Consider the following 24,766-nt stretch of genomic DNA (forward strand, 5'->3'; position numbering starts at 1 on the left):
AGGTACAAGTGTTCTCCCTGAGTGTGCACCATTGCTACAGTTCGTCGTGTCGAGACACCACGTGATGATCGGGTGTGATAAGCTCTACGTTCACATACAACGGGTGCAAGCCAGTTTTGCACACGCAGAATACTCGGGTGAAACTTGACGAGCCTAGCATATGCAGATATGGCCTCGAAACACTGAGACCGAAAGGTCGAACGTGAATCATATAGTAGATATGATCAACATAGTGATGTTCACCATTGAAAACTACTCCATCTCACGTGATGATCGGACATGGTTTAGTTGATTTAGATCACGTGATCACTTAGATGATTAGAGGGATGTCTATCTAAGTGGGAGTTCTTAAGTAATATGATTAACTGAACTTTAATTTATCATGAACTTAGTACCTGATAGTATTTTTCATGTCTATATTGTTGTAGATCAATGGCCCATGATACCGTTCCTTTGAATTTTAATGCATTCCTAGAGAAAGCTAAGTTGAAAGATGATGGCAGCAACTACACGGACTGGGTCCGTAACTTGAGGATTATCCTCATTGCTGCATAGAAGAATTACGTCCTGGAAGCACCGCTAGGTGTACCACCCGCGCCCGCAACTGCAGACATTGTGAATGCCTGGTAGACGTGTGTTGATGACTACTCGATAGTTCAATGTGCCATGCTTTACAGCTTAGTACCGAGACTTCAATGATGTTTTGAACATCATGGAGCGTATGAGATGTTCCAGGAGTTGAAGTTAATATTTCAAGCAAATACCCAGATTGAGAGATATGAAGTCTCTAATAAAGTTCTACAACTACAAAATGGAGGAGAATAGTTCTGTCAATGAACACATACTCAGAATGTCTGGGTACCACAACCACTTGACTCAACTGGGAGTTAATCTTCCCGATGATAGTGTCATTGATAGAGTTCTTCAATCACTGCCACCAAGCTACAAAAGCTTCATGATGAACTATAATATGCAAGGGATGAACAAGACTATTCTTGAACTCTTCGCAATGCTAAAGGCTGCCGAGGTAGAAATAAAAAAGGAGCATCAAGTGTTGATGGTCAAGAAGACCACTAGTTTCGAGAAAAATGGCAAAGTAAGAAGGGGAACTTCAAGAAGAATGACAAAAAGGTTGCTGCTCAAGACAAGAAACCCAAATCTGGACCTAAGCCTGAAACTGAGTGCTTCTACTGCAAAGGGACTGGTCACTGGAAGCGGAACTGCCCCAAGTATTTGGCGGATAAGAAGGATGGCAAAGTGAAAGGTATATTTGATATACATGTTATAGATGTGTACTTAACTAATGCTCGCAGTAGCGCCTGGGTATTTGATACTGGTTTTGTTGCTCATATTTGCAACTCGAAACAGGGGCTATGGATTAAGCGAAGATTGGATAAGGATGAGGTGATGATGTGCGTGGGAAATGGTTCCAAAGTCGATGTGATCGTGGTCGGCATGCTACCTCTACATCTACCTTCAGTATTAGTTTTAGACCTGAATAATTGTTATTTAGTGCCAGCGTTGAGCATGAACATTATATTTGGATCTTGTTTGATGCGATACGGTTATTCATTTAAATCATAGAATAAATGGTTGTTCTGTTTATATGAGTAATATCTTTTATGGTCATGCACCCTTGATGAGTGGTTTATTTTTATTGAATCTCGATAGTAGTGATACACATATTCATAGTATTGAAGCCAAAAGATATAAGTTCAATAATGATAGTGCAACTTATTTATGGCACTGCCGTTTGGGTCATATCGGTGTAAAGCGCATGAAGAAACTCCATGTTGATGGACTTTTGGAATCACTTGATTATGAATCACTTGGTGCTTGCAAACCATGCCTTATGGGCAAGATGACTAAAACTCCGTTCTCCGGAACAATGGAACGAGCTACTGACTTGTTGGAAATAATACATACCGATGTATGCGGTCCAATGAGTATTGAGGCTCGTGGTGGGTATCGTTATTTTCTTACCTTCACAGATGATTTGAGCAGATATGGTTATATCTACTTAATGAAGCATAAGTCTGAAACATTTGAAAAGTTCAAAGAATTTCAGAGTAAAGTGGAAAATCATCGTAACAAGAAAATAAAGTTTCTATGATCTGATCGTGGAGGAGAATATTTGAGTTACGAGTTTGGTCTTCATTTGAAACAACATGGGATAGTTTCACAATTACCGCCACCTGGAACACCACAGCGAAATGGTGTGTCTGAACGTCATAACCGTACTTTATTGGATATGGTGCGATCTATGATGTCTCTTACTGATTTACCGCTATCATTTTGGGGTTATGCTTTAGAGACGGTTACATTCACTTTAAATAGGGCACCATCAAAATCCGTTGAGACGACGCCTTATGAACTATGGTTTGGCAAGAAACCAAAGTTGTCGTTTCTTAAAGTTTCGGGCTGCGATGCTTATGTGAAAAAGCTCCAACCTGATAAGCTCGAACCCAAATCGGAAAAGTGCATCTTCATAGGATACCCAAAGGAAACTGTTGGGTACACCTTCTATCACAGATCCGAAGGCAAATTTTTTGTTGCTAAGAATGGATCCTTTCTAGAGAAGGAGTTTCTCTCGAAAGAAGTGAGTGGGAGGAAAGTAGAACTTGATGAAGTAATTGTACCTTCTCCCTTATTGTAAATTAGTTCATCACAAAAATCAGTTCCACGATTCCTACACCAATTAGTGAGGAAGTTAATGATGATGATCATGAAACTTCAGATCAAGTTACTACGGAACCTCGTATGTCTTCCAAAGTAACATCTGCACCAAAGTGGTATAGTAATCCTATTCTGGAAGTCATGTTACTAGACCATGATGAACCTACGAACTATGAGGAAGCGATGATGAGCCCAGATTCTGCGAAATGGCTTGAGGCCATGAAATCTGAGATGGGATCCATGTATGAGAATAAAGTGTGGATTTTGGTGGACTTGCCCGATGATCGGCAAGCCATAGAAAATAAATGGATCTTTAAGAAGAAGACCAACGCAAACGGTAATGTTACTGTTTACAAAGCTCGACTTGTTGTGAAAGGTTTTTGACAAGTTCAAGGAGTTGACTATGATGAGACTTTCTCACCCGTAGCGATGCTTAAGTCTGTCTGAATCATGTTAGCAATTGCTGCATTTTATGATTATGAAATTTGGTAAATGGATGTCAAAATTGCATTCCTGAATGGATTTCTGGAAGAAGAGTTGTATATGATGCAACCAGAAGGTTTTGTCGATCCAAATGGTGCTAACAAAGTGTGCAAGCTCCAGCGATCCATTTATGGACTGGTGCAAGCCTCTCGGAGTTGGAATAAACGCTTTGATAGTGTGATCAAAGCATATGGTTTTATACAGACTTTTGGAGAAGCCTGTATTTACAAGAAAGTGAGTGGGAGCTCTGTAGCATTTCTGATATTATATGTGGATGACATATTGTTGATTGGAAATGATATAGAATTTCTGGATAGCATAAAGGGATACCTGAATAAGAGTTTTTCCATGAAAGACCTTTGTGAAGCTGCTTACATATTGGGCATCAAGATCTATAGAGATAGATCAAGACGCTTAATTGGACTTTCACAAAGCACATACCTTGATAAAGTTTTGAAGAAGTTCAAAATGGACCAGTCAAAGAAAGTTTCTTGCCTGTGTTACAAGGTGTGAAGTTGAGTCAGACTCAAAGCCCGACCACTGCAGAAGATAGAGAGAAAATGAAAGTCATTCCCTATGCTTCAGCCATAGGTTCTATCATGCATGCAATGTTGTGTACCAGGCCTGATGTATGTCTTGCTATAAGCATAGCAGGGAGGTACCAAAGTAATCCCGAAGTGGAACACTGGACAACAGTCAAAAACATCCTGAAATACCTGAAAAAGACTAAGGATATGTTTCTCGTTTATGGAGGTGAAAAAGAGCTCGTTGTAAACGGTTACGTTGATGCAAGCTTTGACATTGATCTGGATGACTCTAAGTCGCAAACCGGATATGTATTTTTATTGAATGGAGGAGCTATTAGTTGGTGTAGTTCCAGGAAAAGCGTCGTGGCGGGATCTACGTGTGAAGCGGAGTACATTGCTGCTTTGGAAGCAGCGCATGAAGGAGTTTGGATGAAGGACTTCATATCTGATCTAGGTGTCATACCTAGTGCATCGAGTCCAATTAAAATCTTTTGTGACAATACTGGTGCAATTGCCTTGGCAAAGGAATCCAGATTTCACAAGAGAACCAAGCACATCAAGAGACGCTGTAATTCCATCCATCATCAAGTGTCGGAGGGGGACATAGATATTTGCAATATACACATGGATCTGAATGTTGCAGACCCGTTGACTAAGCCTCTTCCATGAGCAAAACATGATCAGCACCAAAGCTCCATGGGTTGAATCATTACAATGTAATCTAGACTATTGACTCTAGTGCAAGTGGGAGACTGAAGGAAATATGCCCTAGATGCAATAATAAAGTTATTATTTATTTCCTTAATTCATGATAAATGTTTATTATTCATGCTAGAATTGTATTAACCGGAAACTTAGTACATGTGTGAATACATTGACAAAACATATAGTCCCTAGTATGCCTCTACTAGACTAGCTCGTTAATCAAAGATGGCTATGTTTCCTAACCATAGACATGTGTTGTCATTTGATGAACGGGATCACATCATTAGGAGAATGATGTGGTGGACATGACCCATCCATTAGCTTAGCATTATGATCATGTTAGTTTCATTGCTACTTCTTTCTTCATGACTTATATAAGTTCCTCAGACTATGAGATTATGCAACTCCCGAATACTGGAGGAACACTTTGTGTGCTACCAAACGTCACAACATAAATGGGTGATTATAGAGGTGCTCTACAGGTGTCTCCAAAGGTGTTTGTTGGGTTGGCATAGATCAAGATTAGGATTTGTCACTCCGTGTTTTGGAGAGGTATCTCTGGGCCCTCTCGGTAATACTCATCACTATAATCCTTGCAAGCATTGTAACTAATGAGTTAGTTGCGGGATGAAGTATTACGGAACGAGTAAAGAGACTTTCCAGTAATGAGATTGAACTAGGTATTGAGACACCGACGATCGAATCTCGGGCAAGTAACATACCGATGACAAAGGGAACAACGTATGTTGTTATGCAGTTTGACCAATAAAGATCTTCGTAGAATATGTAGGAACCAATATGAGCATCCAGGTTCCGCTATTGGTTATTGACCGGAGACGTGTCTCGGTCATGTCTACATAGTTCTTGAACCCGTAGGGTCCGCACGCTTAACATTCGATGACGATTGGTATTATGAGTTTATGTGATATGATGTACCGAAGGTTGTTCGGAATCCCGGATGTGATCACGGACATGACAAGGAGTCGCGAAATGGTCGAGACATAAAGATTGATATATTGGAAGGCTATGTTTGGACACCAGAAAGGTTTCGAGAGGTTCGAGCATTTTTCCGGAGTACCGGGAGGTTACCAGAACCCCCCGGGGAGTCAATGGGCCTTAACGGGCCATAGTGGAAGAGAGGAGGAAGAGGCCAAGGTGGGGGCGTGCCCCCCCCCCAAGCCCTATCCGAATTGGGAGGGGGGCCGGCCCCCCTTTCCTTCTCTCCCTCTCCCTCTTCCTTCTTCTCCTACTCCAACTAGGGAAGGGGGAAACCTACTCCTACTGGGAGTAGGACACCCCCACTAGTAGGAAAAAGCCTAGTAGTAGCGCGAGTTAAAAGCTAGCAGTAGCACGGGTGCCTGCGCTACTACTATGACGTTGCAGCTAACAAGTAGTAGTAGTGTGGTGCATTGCGCGCTACTAGTACATGTGTTAGTAGTAGCGCGGGTTCGACATGCACTACTACTAACTATCTGTAGCGTGTGTCTATGACCCGCGCTACTACTATTAATTTCAAAAACCAAAAAAAAACATTCGACCCCGTGCATGCTGTCAATGGTGTCAATGGTTCGATCCAGCGACGACAAGGGTCGCCGGTGGTCCGAACGGGCAGTGGAGACCAGATCCAACGACGGCTGTTGTAGAGGGACCGGATCCACTGTAGAGGAGAGCAAGACGATGGTGTGAGGGTCCTCTTCACGGCCAAGGCAGAGAGCTCCTTGTTGGCCATGTCGACGACCTGCGCGGGCATGGGCATGGGAGGTGAGTAAAATCGGAAGGACATGGAGAGGGAAAAGGGTAAACAAGGAAGAAAGGAATGAGATGGAGGGCGCACCGGGGCTCGTCGCCGGTGGTGAGGTGGTCTGATGTGGTGGCATGGATATGCGGGGAAGACTGGCGAGCTCCGGGACGCCGGCGGCGCGAGGCGGCCTCCCTCTTTTGGCGCCATGGAAGAGGAGGCACACGACGCGAGAGGTGAACTCGTTGGGCGCCATGGAGGAGAGGTGTGCAACACCTTGGGAGGGCCTATGGAGAGAGGGGGGAGAGTGAGGGAGAAAGGAGGGATTCGGCTGAGGTTATGGGGATTTCACCTACCTTGTACTTACTAGTAGCAAGGTGATACGTCTCCAATGTATCTATAATTTTTGATTGTTCCATGCTACTATATAACCTGTTTTGGATGTTTATGGGCTTTGCTAAACACTTTTATATCATTTTTGGGACTAACCTATTAACCTAGAGCCTAGTGCCAGTTTCTGTTTTTTCCTTGTTTTTGAGTTTCACAGAAAAGGAATACCAAACTGAGTCCAATTGACATGCCAATTTTTGACGAATTTTTATGGACCAAAAGAAGCCCCGGGAGTGCAAGAGTTGGACCAGAAGAGTCCCGGGCTGCCCACGAGGGTGGAGGGCACCCCCCAGGGCGCGCCCCCTGCCTCGTGGACAGCCCGGAGACCCCCCATGACGTGAGACCTACGCCAAAAATTCCTATAAATAACGAAACCTACAGAAAAGAACCTAGATCGGGAGTTCTACCTCCGCAAGCCTCTATAGCCACCAAAAACCAATCGGGACCCTGTTACGGCACCCTGCCAGAGGGGGGATCCCTCACCGGTGGCCATCTTCATCATCCCGGCGCTCTCCATGATGAGGAGGGAGTAGTTCACCCTCGGGGCTGAGGGTATGTACCAGTAGCTATGTGTTTGATCTCTCTCTCTCTCTCTCTCTCGTGTTCTTGATTTGGCACGATCTTGATGTATCGCGAGCTTTGCTATTATAGTTGGATCTTATGATGTTTCTCCATCTCTACTCTCTTGTAATGGATTGAGTTTTCCCTTTGAAGTTATCTTATCGGATTGAGTCTTTAAGGATCTGAGAACACTTGATGTACGTCTTGTCGTGCTTATCTGTGGTGAAAATGGGATATTCATGTGATCTACTTGATGCATGTTTTGGTGATCAACTTGCGGGTTCAATGAACTTATGGATAGGGGTTGGCACACGTTTTCGTCTTGGCTCTCCGGTAGAAACTTTGGGGCACTCTTTGAAGTACTTTGTGTTGGTTGAATAGATGAATCTGAGATTGTGTGATGCATATCGCATAATCATGCCCACGGATACTTGAGGTGACATTGGAGTATCTAGGTGACATTAGGGTTTTGGTTGATTTGTATCTTAAGGTGTTATTCTAGTACGAACTCTATGATAGATCGAACGGAAAGAATAGCTTCGTGTTATTTTACTACGGACTCTTGAATAGATCGATCAGAAAGGATAACTTTGAGGTGGTTTCATACCCGACCATAATCTCTTCGTTTGTTCTCCGCTATTAGTGACTTTGGAGTGACTCTTTGTTGCATGTCGAGGGATAGTTATATGATCTAGTTATGTTATTATTGTTGAGAGAACTTGCACTAGTGAAAGTATGAACCCTAGGCCTTGTTTCAAAGCATTGCAATACCGTTTATGCTCACTTTTGCTATTAGTTACCTTGCTGTTTTTATATTTTCAAATTACAAAAACCTATATCTACCATCCATACTGCACTTGTATCACCATCTCTTCGCCGAACTAGTGCACCTATACAATTTACCATTATATTGGGTGTGTTGGGGACACAAGAGCCTCTTTGTTATTTGGTTGCAGGGTTGTTTGAGAGAGACCATCTTCATCCTATGCCTCCCACAGATTGATAAACCTTAGGTCATCCACTTGAGGGAAATTTGCTACTATCCTACAAACCTCTGCACTTGAAGGCCCAACAACGTCTACAAGAAGAAGGTTGTGTAGTAGACATCAAGCTTTTTTCTGGCGCCGTTGCCGAGGAGGTGAGGGATTGAAGGTATATCTTTAGATCTTGCAATAGAATATTTTAGTTTCTTGTTTTATCACTAGTTTAGTCTATAAAAGAAAACTACAAAATAATGGAATTGAGTTTGTCTCGTACGCTTCATCTTTTTAATATCTTTCGTGAAAATGATGGAAAGGAAAATTGTGCTCAAGTGCTAGAACAAGAAATCTACAAAATGTTTGGCACTAAATCTTTGAATGATGAGCATGATTGCAATGTTATTAGTATGAATTCTTTGAATACCCATGATTCTAATGATATGCAAAGCCGCAAGCTTGGGGATGCTATGTTTGATAATATTTTTTGTCCCCCAAGTTTTGATGAGAAAATTTATTATGATGGAAGCATGCCTCCTAATTATGATGATTATATTTATGAAAGTGGATTTGGAGAGGTCATGACTTTATTTAGTGATGAATCCACTATTTCGGAGGAGGTTCCAATTGATTATGAGAACAAAGTTGCTATCTATGATGATTATTGTGATGACTTGTATGCTATTAAGAATAATGATAACCATGAAACTTGTCATCATGATTTTAGTTTTCAATTGGATTATGCCTCACATGATAATTATTTTGTTGAGTTCGCTCCCACTACTATTCATGAGAAGAAATTTGATTATGTGGAGACTAGTAAAATTTCTATGCAAGTAGATAATGAGGAGAATGCTTTAGGTGCTGGTTATATGGTTGAATTCATTCATGATGCTACTTAAAATTATTATGAGGGAGGAATATATGCTTGTAGGAATTGCAAGTTTCATGTCTATGTGCTTAAAGTTTTGAAGTTATGCTTGTTTTGCCTTCCTATGCTAGTTGATTATTGTTCACATAAGTTGTTTGATCACAAAATCCCTATGCGTAGGAAGTGGGTTAGATTTAAATGTGATAGTCATATTTTTCATGATGCTCTCTTTATGTTTCAATTCTTATCTTTTATGTGAGCATTATTGAAATCATCATGCCTAGCTAGGGGCGTTAAACGTTAGCGCTTGTTGGGAGGCAACCCAATGTTATTTTTGTTTCTTGCTTTTCGCTCCTGTTTAGTAATAAATAATTCATATAGACTCTGGTTAGATGTGGTTTTATGTTTTAATTAGTGGTTGTGCCAAGTAGAACCTTTGGGAAGACTTGGGTGAAGTCTTTGCAAGCTTGCTGTAAAAAACAGAAACTTTAGCTCTCACAAGATTAGCTGCCATTATTTATTGGGGAGTAGTTTTAGGTTGATTATTTTTGAAGATTATTAATAGACAAATTCCTCAGGTCCACCAATTTATTTCAGAATTTTTGGAGTTACAGAAGTATTCGAATGATACAGATTACTACAGACTGTTCTGTTTTTGACAGATTCTGTTTTCTATGTGTTGTTTGCTTATTTTGATGAATCTATGAGTAGTATCGGAGGGTATGGACCATAGAGAATTTGGAATACAGTAGATATTACACCAATATGAAGTTATAATGAGTTCACAACAGTACCTAAGTGGTGATTTATTTTCTTATACTAACGGAGCTTACGAGTTTTCTGTTGAGTTTTGTGTTGTGAAGTTTTCAAGTTTTGGGTAAAGATTCGATGGACTATGGAATAAAGAGTGGAAAGAGCCTAAGCTTGGGGATTCCCAAGGCACCCCAAGGTAATATTCAAGGACAACCAAGAGCCTAAGCTTGGGGATGCCCGGAAGGCATCCCCTCTTTCGTCTTCGTTCATCGGTAGCTTTACTTGGAGTTATATTTTTATTCACCACATGATATGTGTTTTGCATGGAGTGTCATTTTATTTTGTTAATATTTGTTTGCTGTTATTTAGAATAATGTTTTGCATCTATATTTTCAATAGAAATGTCAAGGATAGCCTTTACCATGCTTATTTTGCAAGTATACATGTTGTTGTTTCAAAACAGAAAGTTTACCGCTGTTGCAAAAATTCCCTAGAAAAGTAAGAGAATGATATAATATTAGAACTTTTTACATATTAATATATGATAAATATTCTACAGTCCAGTATTTTTCTCATAATTTTTGGAGTTAGGGAAGTATGATGAATCTTGTATTCTTTACAGACTATACAGTTTTGGCAGATTGCTGTTGTGTTTGCATTGTTTGTATATGTTTGCTTGTTTAATGATTCTATTTGAGGATAGGTGTATTAAATATGCAGATACATTTAGTATGCAATGTTAAATAACAATATTAGTGATTTGTTACAGTAGAAGATGATAAGGTTTTTGCATTGGTTTATACTAACTTGTCTCACGAGTTCTTGTTGAGTTTGGTGTGAATGAAGCTTTCGAGATTTAGGAAACCGAGATATAAAAGGAATTAAGAAGAAAAAAAAGCTCAATCTTGGGGATGCCCAAGGCACCCCAAGATAATATTCTAAGAAGTCTCAAGCACCTAAGCTTGGGATGCCCCGGTAGGCATCCCACCTTTCTTCTTCAACAACTATCGCTTAGTATCGGTTGAGCCTAAGTTTTTGCTTCTTCACATGATGTGTGCTATCCTTAAAATGTAATTTTGTTTTGTTTTGTTTTGCTTTCTATTTGAATAAAATACCAAGATATGAAATTCTTAAATGTTAGAGAGTCTTCACATAGTTGCATAATTATTAGAATACTCTATGTGCTTCACTTATATCTTTTGGAGTAGTTTGTCATTTGCTCTAGTGCTTCACTTATACCTTTTTAGAGCACGGTGGTGGTTTTATTTTTTATAAATTATTGATCTCTCATGCTTCACTCATATTATTTTGAGAGTCTTTTAGAACAGCATGGTATTTTCTTTGGTTATAAAATTAGTCCTAATATGATGGGCATCCAAGATAGGTATAATAAAAACTATCATATATAGAGCATTGAATACTATGAGAAGTTTGATACTTGATATTTTTTTTGAGATATGAGGATGGTGATATTAGAGTCATGCTAGTTGAGTAATTGTGAGTTTGAGAGATACTTGTGTTAAAGTTTGTGATTCCCGTAGCATGCACATATGGTGAACCGTTATGTGATGAAGTCGGAGCATGATTTATTTATTGATTGTCTTCCTTATGAGTGGCGGTCGGGGACGAGCGATGGTCTTTTCCTACCAATCTATCCCCCTAGGAGCATGCACGCAGTACTTCATTTTGATAACTAATAGATTTTTGCAATAAGTATGTGAGTTCTTTATGACTAATGTTGAGTCCATGGATTATACGCACTCTCACCCTTCCACCATTGCTAGCCTCTCTAATACCGCACACCTTTCGCTGGTATCATACACCCACCATATACCTTCCTCAAAACAGCTACCATACCTACCTATTATGGCATTTCCATAGCCATTCCGAGATATATTGCCATGCAACTTTCCACTGTTCTGTTTATTATGACACATTCCATTATTGTCATATTGCTTTTGCATGATCATGTAGTTGCCATCGTATTTGTGGCAAAGCCACCTTCATAATTCTTTCATACATGTTGCTCTTGATTCATTGCATATCCCGGTACACCGCCGAAGGCATTCACATAGACTCATATTTTGTTCTAAGTATTAAGTTGTAATTCTTGAGTTGTAAAGTAAATAAAAGTGTGATGATCTTCATTATTAGAGCATTGTCCCAAGTGAGGGAAGGATGATGGAGACTATGATTCCCCCACAAGTTAGGATGAGACTCCAGACTTTATGAAAAATAAAAGAGGCCAAAGAAGCCCAAATAAAAAGAGGCCAAAGAAGCCCACCAAAATAAAAAAAATAAAAGAAATGAGAGAAAATGAGAGAAGGGACAATGTTACTATCCTTTTTTCACACTTGTGCTTCAAAGTAGCACCATGATCTTCATGATAGAGAGTCTCCTATGTTGTCACTTTCATATACTAGTGGGAATTTTACATTATAGAACTTGGCTTGTATATTCCAATGATGGGCTTCCTCAAATTGCCCTAGGTCTTCGTGAGCAAGCAAGTTGGATGCACACCCACTTAGTTTCTTTTTGAGCTTTCATACACTTATAGCTCTAGTGCATCTGTTGCATGGCAATCCCTACTCACTCACATTGATATCTATTAATGGGCATCTCCATAGCCCGTTGATACACCTAGTTGACGTGAGACTATCTTCTCCTCCTTTTTGTCTTCTCCACAACCACCATTCTATTCCACCTATAGTGCTATGTACATGGCTCACGCTCATGTATTGCGTGAAGATTGAAAAAGTTTGAGAACATCAAAAGTATGAAACAATTGCTTGGCTTGTCATCGGGGCTGTGCATGATTAAATACTTTGTGTGATGAAGATAGAGCATAGCCAGACTATATGATTTTGTAGGGATGGCTTTCTTTGGCCATGTTATTTTGAGAAGACATGATTACTTTGTTAGTATGCTTGAAGTATTACTATTTTTATGTCAATATTAAACTTTTATCTTGAATCCTTTGGATCTGAACATTCATGCCACAATAAAGAAAATTACATTGAGGAACACGCTAGGTAGAATTCCACATCAAAAATTCTATTTTTATCGTTTACCTACTCGAGGACGAGCAGGAATTAAGCTTGGGGATGCTTGATGCGTCTCCAACTTATTTATAATTTTTTATTGTTCCATGCTATTATATTACCTGTTTTGGATGTTTATGGGCTTTACTAAACACTTTTATATCATTTTTGGGACTAACCTATTAACTTAGAGCCCACTTCCAGTTTCTGTTTTTTCCTTGTTTTTGAGTTTTACAGAAAAGGAATACCAAACGGAGTCCAATTGACGTGCAAATTTTTGATGAATTTTTATGAACCAAAAGAAGCCCCGGGAGTGTAAGAGTTGGGCCAGAAGAGTCCCGGGCTGCCCACGATTGTGGAGGGCGCCCCCCTAGGGCGTGCCCCCTGCCTCGTGGACAGCCCGGAGACCCCCCTGACATGAGACCTACGCCAAAAATTTCTATAAATACTGAAACCTCCAGAAAAGAACCTAGACCGGGAGTTCCGCCGCCGCAAGCCTCTATAGTCACCAAAAACCAATCGGGACCCTGTTCCGGCACCCTGCGAGAGGGGGGATCCCTCACCGGTGGCCATCTTCATCATCCCGGCGCTCTCCATGACGAGGAGGGAGTAGTTCACCCTCGGGGCTGAGGGTATGTACCAGTAGCTATGTGTTTGATCTCTCTCTCTCTCTCGTGTTCTTGATTTGGCACGATCTTGATGTATCGCGAGCTTTGCTATTATAGTTGGATCTTATGATGTTTCTCCCCCTCTATTCTCTTGTAATGGATTGAGTTTTCCCTTTGAAGTTATCTTATCGGATTGAGTCTTTAAGGATTTGAGAACACTTGATGTATGTCTTGCTGTGCTTATCTGTGGTGACAATGGGATATTCATGTGATCTACTTGATGTATGTTTTTGGTGATCAACTTGCGGGTTCAATGAACTTATGCATAGGGGTTGGCACACGTTTTTGTCTTGACTCTCTGGTAGAAACTTTGGGCACTCTTTGAAGTACTTTGTGTTGGTTGAATAGCTGAATCTGAGATTGTGTGATGCATATCGTATAATCATGCCCACGGATACTTGAGGTGACATTGGAATATCTAGGTGACATTAGGGTTTTGGTTGATTTGTGTCTTAAGGTGTTATTCTAGTACGAACTCTATGATAGATCGAACGGAAAGAATAGCTTCGTGTTATTTTACTACAGACTCTTGAATAGATCGATCAGAAAGGATAACTTTGAGGTGGTTTCGTACCCTACGAAAATCTCTTCGTTTGTTCTCCGCTATTAGTGACTTTGGAATGACTCTTTGTTGCATGTTGAGGGATAGTTATATGATCTAGTTATGTTATTATTGTTGAGAGAACTTGCACTAGTGAAAGTATGAACCCTAGGCCTTGTTTCGAAGAATTGCAATACCGTTTATGCTCACTTTTATCATTAGTTACCTTGCTGTTTTTATATTTTCAGATTACAAAAACCTATATCTACCATCCATACTGCACTTGTATCACCATCTCTTTGCCGAACTAGTGCACCTATACAATTTACCATTGTATTGGGTGTGTTGGGGACACAAGAGACTCTTTGTTATTTGGTTGCAAGGTTGTTTGAGAGAGACCATCTTCATCCTACGCCTCCCACAGATTGATAAACCTTAGGTCATCCACTTGAGGGAAATTTGCCACTGCCCTACAAACCTCTGCACTTGGAGGCCCAACAACATCTACAAGAAGAAGGTTGTGTAGTAGACATCATGAGGGGTATAAACCTGCGCTACTACTAAGTTGATAGTAGTAGCGCGGTTTTGTACCCCTCGCTACTACTATGGCATTGTCCCCGGGGGGCACGGTAGAGACCACTTAGTAGTAGCGAGGGTTATAAACCCGCGCTACTACTATCAACTTAGTAGTAGCGGTGGATAAAAACCCGTGCTACTAGTAAGTAGCAGCAGCGAGGGTTATAAACCCGCGCTACTAGTAAGCGTCTGCATATAAGCTTTTCCCTAGTAGTGCCCCCTTGGGCGCGCCATAGAGGGCCGACCCTCCCCCTCCTCCACTCCTTTATATACGGGGAAGGGGGGCACCCCATAGACACACAAGTTGATTGTTTAGCCGTGTGCGGTGCCCCCCCTCCATAGATTTCCACCTCGGTCATATCGTTGTAGTGCTTAGGCGAAGCCCTGCACCGGTAACTTCATCATCACCGTCAACACGCCGTCGTGCTGACCTCAGCTGGATCTAGCGTTCATGGGACGTCACCGGGCTGAACGTGTGCAGATCGCAGAGGTGTTGTACCTTTCGGTGCTAGGATCGGTCGGATCGTGAAGACGTACGACTACATCAACCGCGTTGTCATAACGCTTCCGCTTTTGGTCTACGAGGGTACGTAGACAACACTCTCCCCTCTCGTTGCTATGCATCACCTAGATAGATCTTGCGTGATCGTAGGATTTTTTTTGAAATTACCGTGTTACCCAACAGTGGCCCCCATCAGCTTCTCCGCCTTCAGGTCGTCCTCCATCTTCTTCATCAGTGGCCTCAACTAGGGGTCGGTGATCTTCTCAGAAGACCATCCCTTCTCAGAGGTCGGGAGCTCGGTCGACAGCTCCAGCAAGACATGGGAGCACTTGGCATCCATGAGGACCCATTTGTTCCGGACATCCTCCACCTTCTTCCCAGCGCGCGAAATCGCATTGCTGCCATGGGCCGCGATGAAGCCAGCACACCCAGCGGGCTGGTGGTCGTTCACACGGAGGTAGAAGAAGTGGCGGAGCATCGCGACGGAGGGCATCACTCCCACGAACACCTCGTAGTAGAAGGTGAAGATGGACAGAAGGAGGACAGAGTTGGGATGAAGGTGGAGTGCGTGGAGGCCGTAATGGTGGAGAACATCGTAGAAGAAGCGGGGAAAAGGAGGAATCAACCCTGCATAGACGCTGAGCAGGAAGAAGGGGTAGAAGGTGTTGTTCACGGGCTCCGACTTGGTGGAGGCGACATGGAGCGCCGTCTTCCCCCATTCGCCATTGTCGCTCGCCGTCAGGAGAAGCGCAGTCTGGAGCTTCTCCTCGGCGACGAAGGGCGAGATCAGCGCCGACTTGAACCAGGCGGGGCCGGCAGCCGGGGCAGGAGCTTTAGCTTTCTCGGCGGCCATCGGTCGAGAGCTTGGTGGGGAGGACTGGCATATCTGGAGGTTTTTTCTGGCGTGGAGAAAAGGGGATCTGGAGCAAGACGGAAGGAAGGCAATGAAAGCTCAATGGCAGGTGTCAGCCCCTTTTGGCAGCCAGGAACGGTTGCCGAGGCAGCGTGGGGAAGCGGAGACGCCTACGTCTCATCAATCGCCACGCGTCGTTCAAGGCCGCAGGCGGTTAGGGCCCGCGGCGCACCGCACTTGCCCCTTGGCTTCGCCTAGAAGCCAAGTCCGAGCACGCCTTGGGCCCGGGGGCTACTGTCGGCATTTTGGATATGGGGGTACCCAGACTTGCCTGCATGCGGCCCACTGCATGACTCCATCGACGGCCTGGTACGGCCCAGCTTCAGCATCAACAACTCAAGACCCTCGTGAGGGGCCAAGCCTCGCAAGGCGGACGATGCCAAGACCTCCAAGGGGATCGGCCTCCTCAGGCTGGCTCCCGAGGAGCGAAGACTTCTATGCAAGGTGCACCTCACGAGGTTCGGCTGACATGAGCCATGACGACCAAGGCCAGGCGGGTGCCAGCGAGCGCAGAGCGCTAGTTTCCTCTTTGGTGCAAAGGAGGCAAGCAACAGGCGCGGAGTCCCGAGGAATCAACCAAAGGTTTCCATTCTGGTGCAATAAGACCAAGACCGCCAGGACGGCAGGACGGAGGTCATCGCCGAGCCCACCGCAGCGTCAGGACCATAGGCTTTTGCAGGCGAAGACCACTTTAGTCAGGATAGGGTGTACTTCTTGTCCCCCTTCAAATCTGGCCGTTGTGGGATCCTTTCCCGCCAACATTTGGGAAGAGTACCAAGTCCACTATAAATAGGACTTAGCCGCCACCCAAGAGAGAGAAACAGATAGATCGATTCCACACACACCACCTCACCAGCTCATCCGAGCTCAAGAACACCTCGCCTCCTGAGGCTGTTCATCCATTGTACTAGTTCATCCTCAGCCCCTCGAGGCAATCCACCATAAAGTTGGAGTAGGGTATTACACCGCAAGGTGGCCCGAATCAGGATAAACTGTTGTGTCTCTCTGTCCCTTTGAGCTCGACGCGCTAGGCTGTAAGGATCGCGAGTAGGTAGGCTAGGCAGGTTGAGATCTCCGCACATACCCCAGAGTTCGAACCTCTCAAGGGTTTGCGGAACCCGAAATCCAGTAGTATGCAAATAAAAGAAAGAACATAACAGTTACTGCAAAATAAAAACAGAAAATAACCCAAAAGTTAATCCTATGAAATCATAAAGACGTAAACAACTCATGCTATTTTTCCCGTGGTTTTCTTATATGAACGCTTTCTTCTCTCACCAAGCTGCTTTCTGCATTTCCCCCAGTAAAGTTCGTTTTATCTTTTTTTGACCCCCGCTAGAACTCTTACTTCGGAATATACCTGGCCATAGGAAGCCCGGCCCGAAAAAGCCCGACCCGGCCCGGCCCGACGTTGCTCCCGGGCCTAGATTTTGAGCCCGATGGCCGCGCCGGGCCTGGGCCCGTCATTTTTGCACTTTTCTGAAGGGGCCCTGCCTAAGACCCGAGGCCCGGCGTGCTTTTTACGCATTCGGGCCGGGCTTGGGCCCAAAAACCAGGCCCGATGGCCGGGCCAGGCCCGGGCCTAGGTTTTTTTGCCTCGGGCTTGGCTCCCGAAGCCCGGCCCGGCCGAGGTTTGGCCAGGTATACTTCGGAACCTTGTCCGACTCACCGGCATATGTATTTCTTTTCTCTTTGATTTGACATCGGCTTTATGAAAACGTATCAACCCCAACAAAAAACATTAAACAAACCCAAAACGAGTCAATCATTGAATCGTGCCTTAACAACCTACGTGCTCCACTTTACTTAATGTGGCGACCAAAGCGAGCAAGACAAGAAGTTCAATCACCACAGACGCATTCCACTTTCCCAATTGCCATCCACACAACCCCTTAACCATACCTCGCCACACATCTTCACCGGAAAGCCAAAGACACATCATTCCCCAACCTAACAAAGTAACAAAGCCGTGCAAACGAGCTGTCCTCAACAAACCCAGCCTCATCGTTGCCAAACAGCACGTAAAACGGGAAAGGAAACGATGCGGCACGACGGCTGGCTCCACGCCGCCCCTCTCCCTCTCCCTATCGGAGTGGGTGCGCCTCCAAACCCAACGAGGCCAAGCGATTTCCTTCTCTGTTTTTATTGTATATATAAACAAACAGATAAACAGAAGCAGGCCCGGAAATCTAGTTAAACAAGGAGAGAAATAAATCTCGGGTATAAATTCCGAAAGCGGAGGCCACCGGTGGCCTTCTCTCTCCTGACCTCCCAGCTACCACCGCCCCCCTCCCCTCTGTCCTCGAGCTTCGCCTTGGATCGCAGCGCAGCGCAGCTGGACTCCTCCCCCTCGTCGTCGTGTGCGCGCGTGAGCGAGTGAGCTCCCTTCCCTCCCCTCCCCGCCCTGCTTCTCCCCCGTCCCCCCTCTCTCTTGCTGGATCGGGGCTGCTCAAAGATCTCGCCTTTCTCGCGCAAAGATCCCCTCTCCTCTCCTCTCCTCCTGGGAGAGATCTGCCGCGAGGAGTGCGGCAGGGGCGGGCGAACAAGGCCGCGCCCCTCTCTCTGTTCCGCGGAGACTTTCCGCCGTCCCCGTGCTGGGACTTGGCGGCGTTCTTTCTTTTCTTGGAGTAGATTGGTAGTGTGTTCTTCGCTCGAGATCTTGGCGAGTTTGGAGCTTCTGTTTGCCCAACCGCGAAGCTGCGGTGTTCTGGTATTAGGTCTGTTTTGTCCCTCGCTGTGAAACTTGGCGGCCAAACGGATCCACTCGATTCGGAGTAGCTTTGCTTTACAGATTCGCGAGCGTAATAAGATGCCAGCAGTACGTTTTGGTGCAAAGAATTGGCGCCGGCTGTTTTGCTCCTGTAGGCCTTGTCGGCTCCTCTTTTCTAAATCGATGACGCTCGGTAGTAATGGCGCTACTGTTCATTCACTGATGATGCCCTGCTACAGGGTTTCTTTTGAGTCACCTCAGTTCGAGCCATGAAATGAACCCAACTTGGTTACTTGAGTCGTTGCTGTTGTGTTTACATTTATTTTTTTTACCTGCCTCTCAGTGCGGCAATATGCATGCTTCATGTCAATCCCAATTCGGCAAAAGTTTCATCGTGTATTGGAGAACGAAAGTAATGAATGCCCCCTAGTCCATCATTGCACCATGTGGTTCTAGTGCTGTTCTTTTGCTTCCAAGCAACTTTTCAGATAAAATTTATTACTTGATGTTTAGATCATGCTAGTTTGCCTTGTATAAATTCTCCATGGAACTTAATTTTCCATGTGGTCATTTTCGCATATTATTTGGCTAGTGTCCTTTTGTACATAGTCCTCGTCGCTTGCCAAATTATGACTCTAATATCTATTTTGAGTGTCACCATCTCACCATGTCATACTAAAGAACACAATTCGTCAGTGCTCAAGCTGACTCGTATTCTGTTTCTTGTGACACAGACATCTCAAATGGACTTTTTTACCGAGTATGGCGAGGGAAACAGATACAAGATAGAAGAGGTTATAGGAAAAGGGAGTTATGGCGTGGTCTGCTCTGCTTTGGATACTCACACGGGTGAGAAAGTTGCTATCAAGAAGATAAACGACATCTTTGAACATGTGTCTGATGCGACACGGATACTCCGCGAGATCAAGTTGCTTAGGCTCCTAAGACACCCTGATATTGTGGAAATAAAACATATTCTACTTCCTCCGTCGAGGAGAGAGTTCAAGGATATATACGTTGTTTTCGAACTCATGGAGTCTGATTTGCACCAAGTTATAAAGGCGAATGATGACTTGACTCCAGAACATTATCAGTTTTTCTTGTATCAGTTGCTCCGAGGATTGAAATACATACATACAGGTAACCGATTTATTTTCGCATCAAAGATGGCTCTTCTGCATATTCCAACAGCTGGATGTCAGGCATTTCAATTTACTAATAATTGTAGCAGCCATAAATGGTCAATGTGTTTAAAAGTGATACACATGTCAGTAGATAACAATGCCATGTCAAATTCGAAACTATATTTCTAGTATCTGGTGACGATGTATTGGTCGTGTTGGTATTTGTGAAAACCTTTAAAACCCATGGTATGTTTCACAAACTTTGTAGTCAAGAGAGCAATACGGGTCACACAGTTCGCTATAGTGCTCAGAGAACTCTGGAAATCCAGGTCTTATTTGTGATTTGTTGAATTTGTGCTAGCTTGTCACAGCCTGAGTTGTGTGTTCTAGTCTAATCACCTAGTAACTGACCAATGCTGTGATGAAAAGTTACTGTTAATCATTTACGTAGCTACAATCTGGACGTGCTCCCAAAGCTTCTTGTGATGCTACAACAGAACTGTGGTCCTAGTGAGGATGCTATTGGTGCTGCTCTTTGTGCCAAAAGTCAGTGACTAGATAGGCATACTAATCTTGTGAAGCACTGTTTGAGGCTAGAGAACTTCTGTTTAAACTTTTTTATAAATATAAATAACTTATTTGTGATCAAGTAGTTATTTTCAGTTCTCTTTTTATGGCATGCTAAGAAATAATATTTTGCTGGTATAATAACAATGAAAAACGCATGCGTCATCTCTCCATTCAAAGAGCAATACTGTAGAAATCCCTATTTTTCAGATTATTTAAACAGATGAGAATTAATACTTTTGCTATAGATACAAATGTGGCATTATGAGTTGATTGGCAATAATATAAAACAAGACTCATAGAAAACTCATTTTGGCTGATGCATCTTCCAATAGCTTCTTGCAGCAAATGTATTTCATCGAGATCTCAAACCAAAGAATATCTTGGCTAATGCTGATTGTAAGCTCAAAATATGTGACTTCGGTCTTGCAAGGGTAGCTATAAGTGATACTCCAACCGCCATATTTTGGACGGTATTGCAATTTCCCCCTACCATGCTGACCATTTCTTTTGGCTACTCAATATCAATAACAGCAGCTAATTTCTTATCCTGTTTCTAGGATTATATCGCAACAAGGTGGTACCGAGCACCTGAGCTATGTGGATCTTTTTTCTCCAAGGTTTGTATATGTTAAATTTCATATGAATCATGGTATCGACAGTATTTTTCATTATTTTTCCCTCATGAATCTGATTTACTTCGTTTACTGTTTAAGGCTTTAAGGGTGCTGCAACTTTGTGACAGCAAAGCAAAGTAACCTCCCCCTGTCATTTCCTTAGTAGTTCTTTTCCTATTTCGTAACAGGTTATGTTCTAAGGGCCTCTTTGATTCAAAGGATTTTCATAGGATTTTTTAAGGATTCGAACCCTTAGGAATTTTTCCTGCATTGATCGTTTGATTCACAGGATTGAATCCCATAGGATTTTTTCCAATGGATTCATTTGTACTACATTTCATAGGAATTCCAGCATCCACTCCAACCTCTTGGAAGAAATCCTTTGTTTTTCCTGTGATACAATCAAACAAACTCAAATCCTATAGAAATCCAATGTGCATGTCATTTCAATCCTACATTTTTCCTATTCATGTGTTTTTGCAATCCTGCGAATCAAAGAGGCCCTAATATGTATTAGCTATGGGAAACAATGCCAATCAGCCAGCATGGTTAAAAAATAAATGTTTAAGAACACATTCCAACATCTGGCACAGTTCATGTTTCTTTTTGTCTTTCCACCCTCAACGGATCAAATATTTCTTAATGTGCATATTGTTTTTATGTTCAGGGTAATCATATTGCTTCAATGTCATTCAGGAACGACCTTGTTTTCTGTATTTCTTTTCGCAAACCGAATGCTTGAGCTGTCAAAGGAATAAGGGCACCTCTAGTTGTAACTCAAGTACTCTATGTCTAGGTTTGATTAGTCCAGCTAAACATATTCTGGAATATCTTGAGTGCTGTATAACATTATGTTCTTCAATATCTTGCAGTACACACCAGCAATAGATATATGGAGTATTGGATGTATATTTGCGGAACTTCTAACTGGCAAACCTCTTTTTCCTGGGAAAAATGTGGTGCATCAACTTGATATAATCACAGATCTACTGGGAACGCCTGCTCCAGAAACAATTGCTAGGGTCAGTATGGTTGGCATAAATAAGCGTGTTGTTTCCAATACAATCCTCTGATGTTTGTAGCTATCCTACAGATTCGAAATGAGAAGGCCAGACGCTACTTGAGCAGTATGAGGCGGAAAAAGCCTGTACCGTTTACACAGAAGTTTCCGAATGCAGATCCACTTGCATTAAATTTGTTAGAGAGAATGCTAGCATTTGATCCAAAATACCGGCCAAGTGCTGAAGAGGTAGCTTGTTCTAGTACCATGTCTCCCAGCAATTTTCCTGTGTTTCTTCTTTCCTTATAACCTTGAGTACCATTAGCTCATGTATTGGGCATGTTGACAGGCTCTTGCTGATCTTTATTTCAAGAACATAGCTAGTGTGGATAGGGAGCCTTCTGCACAGCCCATTACTAAGCTCGAGTTTGAGTTTGAGAGACGAAGAATTACGAAGGACGACATAAGGGAACTCATATACAGAGAAATTCTGGAATATCATCCAAACATGCTGAGGGAATTCCTTGAGGGGGCAGAGCCAACTAATTTCATGTACCCAAGGTGCGAAGTTCTCTTTCAATACTTTAACATCCTTAACTGGAGTGGAGTGCCTTGTTTAATTCCAGAGACAATGTAGTGGCATTATTCTTGTGGGTCAGTCTAGTTCTACATTTTTTTTTGTATCAATAATGTCTGTGCAGGTTCATGAATAAATATCAAGTGTTATACCCACACTATTATGGTTTTTTTCTGCTGTTTTGGTGATATTGCTGAATAAAGCATGCGAAAATTGTTTTTGTTTATTGTTGATTAGGTAGTGCATACCTATTCTCTGTGTTCTTATTTGTTGCTTGGAGTCAGTCGCGCACTGCATAAGATACTGACCGATTCATCGATCTAACATCGTTTGCTCTATTTGGATTTCAGTGCAGTAGATCATTTCAAAAAGCAATTCACATTCCTTGAAGAGCATTATGCAAAGGGATCAACAGCAGCGCCGCCTGAGAGGCAACATAATTCATTACCAAGGTATGATATTGACTTTGCTTTAACATTGTATGATGGAGTGATGTCACTTCTAGACACAAATTGGAAGTGTGGTTCTTGACTATCTATTTTCTGTTAACAGGCCGAGTGTTATCTATTCGGATAATCGGCCACAGGGTTCAGATAGCCGACCACAGGGTGCTGCCAACATTACGGATGATCTTTCCAGGTGTATAATCAGAGATAATGCACAAAAGCCACGCAGAGATCCTGCTTCAGTTGGTGCAAACAGAGTTCCTCAAGGTAAGCACCTGGGCCGTCCAATATTTTTGAATCTGCAAACAAGCCTGCATGACTGTATCCTTAACTGTATCTATCGGGCCTCGTAACTCGAGACTAACTTGATACGCCACTTCATCATACAGGTGCTGCTGTCGCAAGGCCTGGTAAAGTGGTTGGTTCGGCACTTCGTTATGGTAACTGTTCAACATCTGGTACTGAGCAATATGAACAGCGAAGGGTCATCACAAGCCAAGGAATTGTTCCAAACGGCGTTCCTTCAGGCAGCTCATACCCTAGAAGAAATAACACCTGCAAGAGTGAAACAGGTGAAGCTGAAAGGATCGACGTGAGCCAAGCCGTGCCACCAAAGCCATATACCGGAAATAAACTACCTGCAACTGTGGATGGCCGCAATGGGCACTGGTAGACTGCTGTGACAATGCCAGAAAATCCTTGTCACCTCATTCCAAGGACACACCTTCAAACATGCCATTCTGTACAGAGTTATATTATCTGTCAAGCTTACATCTCCCAGAGACGATAGAACTGTATGAGAGGCCTTTGCGACAGGCTAGTCTCCTGTTAAGCTCAACTCTGGTCTGGTTACCTGCAATTGGGTAGATCCAGTTCAACTGTTCAACAAGTATAACAAAAAAACTGGAAACTTTGAGCGGCATTCGCGACAAAGGACTGTTACTGACCTGACTGATGGTGTTCCTCGATTTGTTTCTCCCAAGCTGGTGGCCTTGAGGGAGGTTCAGAGAGCCCACTGTACACTATCTAATGTTGTAACACGGAGTTAATTAATTGACTTTAAAGTATGTTCTTGTTGCTTGTAGTCTGTCATCAAGCTGTAGTATTGAACTATTAAACACGGCTATTTCTGATAACACATTATTTGGACCCTGCTCGCTATTGAGTGCGGAATTTATAATGATGTATGCAGTAATCAAGTAGCCCGAGTAAAAATGGAGTTGCGACGTATGTTTCTTGTATTGCATAACATGTTTACTGTCCTGTTTTTCAAGAAATTAACCTTTCTAGCAACTTCAAGAAATTAACTGTTTTTCTAGGAATCTTCAAGAAATTAACTTTTTTTAGGGGTAAAGCCAAGTTTATCCATCTAAATGCACAACAAGTGGGATACAGATCAGACAGTGGGGTTGGCCAAATTATACATGATGCCCTGGACCTAGAGAGAGTGTATACTTGGCTAGTCTATGTGCTCCATGATTGATAGCATTACCTTTAAAAACAAAATTACAATTAAAAGACGTTTGAAAAAAAAATTACAATTAAAAAGTGTTGATGAAGATTGTATTTCTCTAACTATAGCACCATTCTTTTCCTGTTCCCTTTGATAATATCTGAGTTGCTCCGAATAGGAGATGACAAAGTTCTGAAGATTATGGTCTTGTCCTAGTGCAACCAAAATATTCCTTGATAAATCGGTCGAAAACTTGAACTACGCACATACAGTATATGTCTTTTAATAAAAAAAATAAAGCCAAAAAGATTTAAAAACAGGCGCAACTTGCGGCTACACTTCCCACTTTG

The 24,766-nt window shown here is 42.7% G+C and overlaps 1 protein-coding gene across 1 annotated transcript; it reads left to right on the forward strand.

The window, feature by feature from the left end:
- Nucleotides 1-18,143: 18,143 nt before the first annotated feature.
- LOC119324441 (mitogen-activated protein kinase 14-like) lies at nt 18,144-24,204 on the forward strand. The gene is made up of 10 exons (XM_037598238.1): nt 18,144-18,298; nt 19,367-19,772; nt 20,669-20,796; nt 20,884-20,943; nt 21,813-21,962; nt 22,034-22,189; nt 22,290-22,501; nt 22,868-22,969; nt 23,070-23,230; nt 23,353-24,204. Exons 2-10 carry the CDS (start codon nt 19,376-19,378, stop codon nt 23,634-23,636), a joined length of 1,650 nt encoding a protein of 549 aa, XP_037454135.1. The 5' UTR covers nt 18,144-18,298; nt 19,367-19,375; the 3' UTR covers nt 23,637-24,204.
- The last annotated feature ends 562 nt before the right edge of the window (nt 24,205-24,766 follow it).

The sequence above is a fragment of the Triticum dicoccoides genome, chromosome 1B (genome assembly GCF_002162155.2).
Source record: "Triticum dicoccoides isolate Atlit2015 ecotype Zavitan chromosome 1B, WEW_v2.0, whole genome shotgun sequence".
NCBI lineage: Eukaryota > Viridiplantae > Streptophyta > Magnoliopsida > Poales > Poaceae > Triticum > Triticum dicoccoides.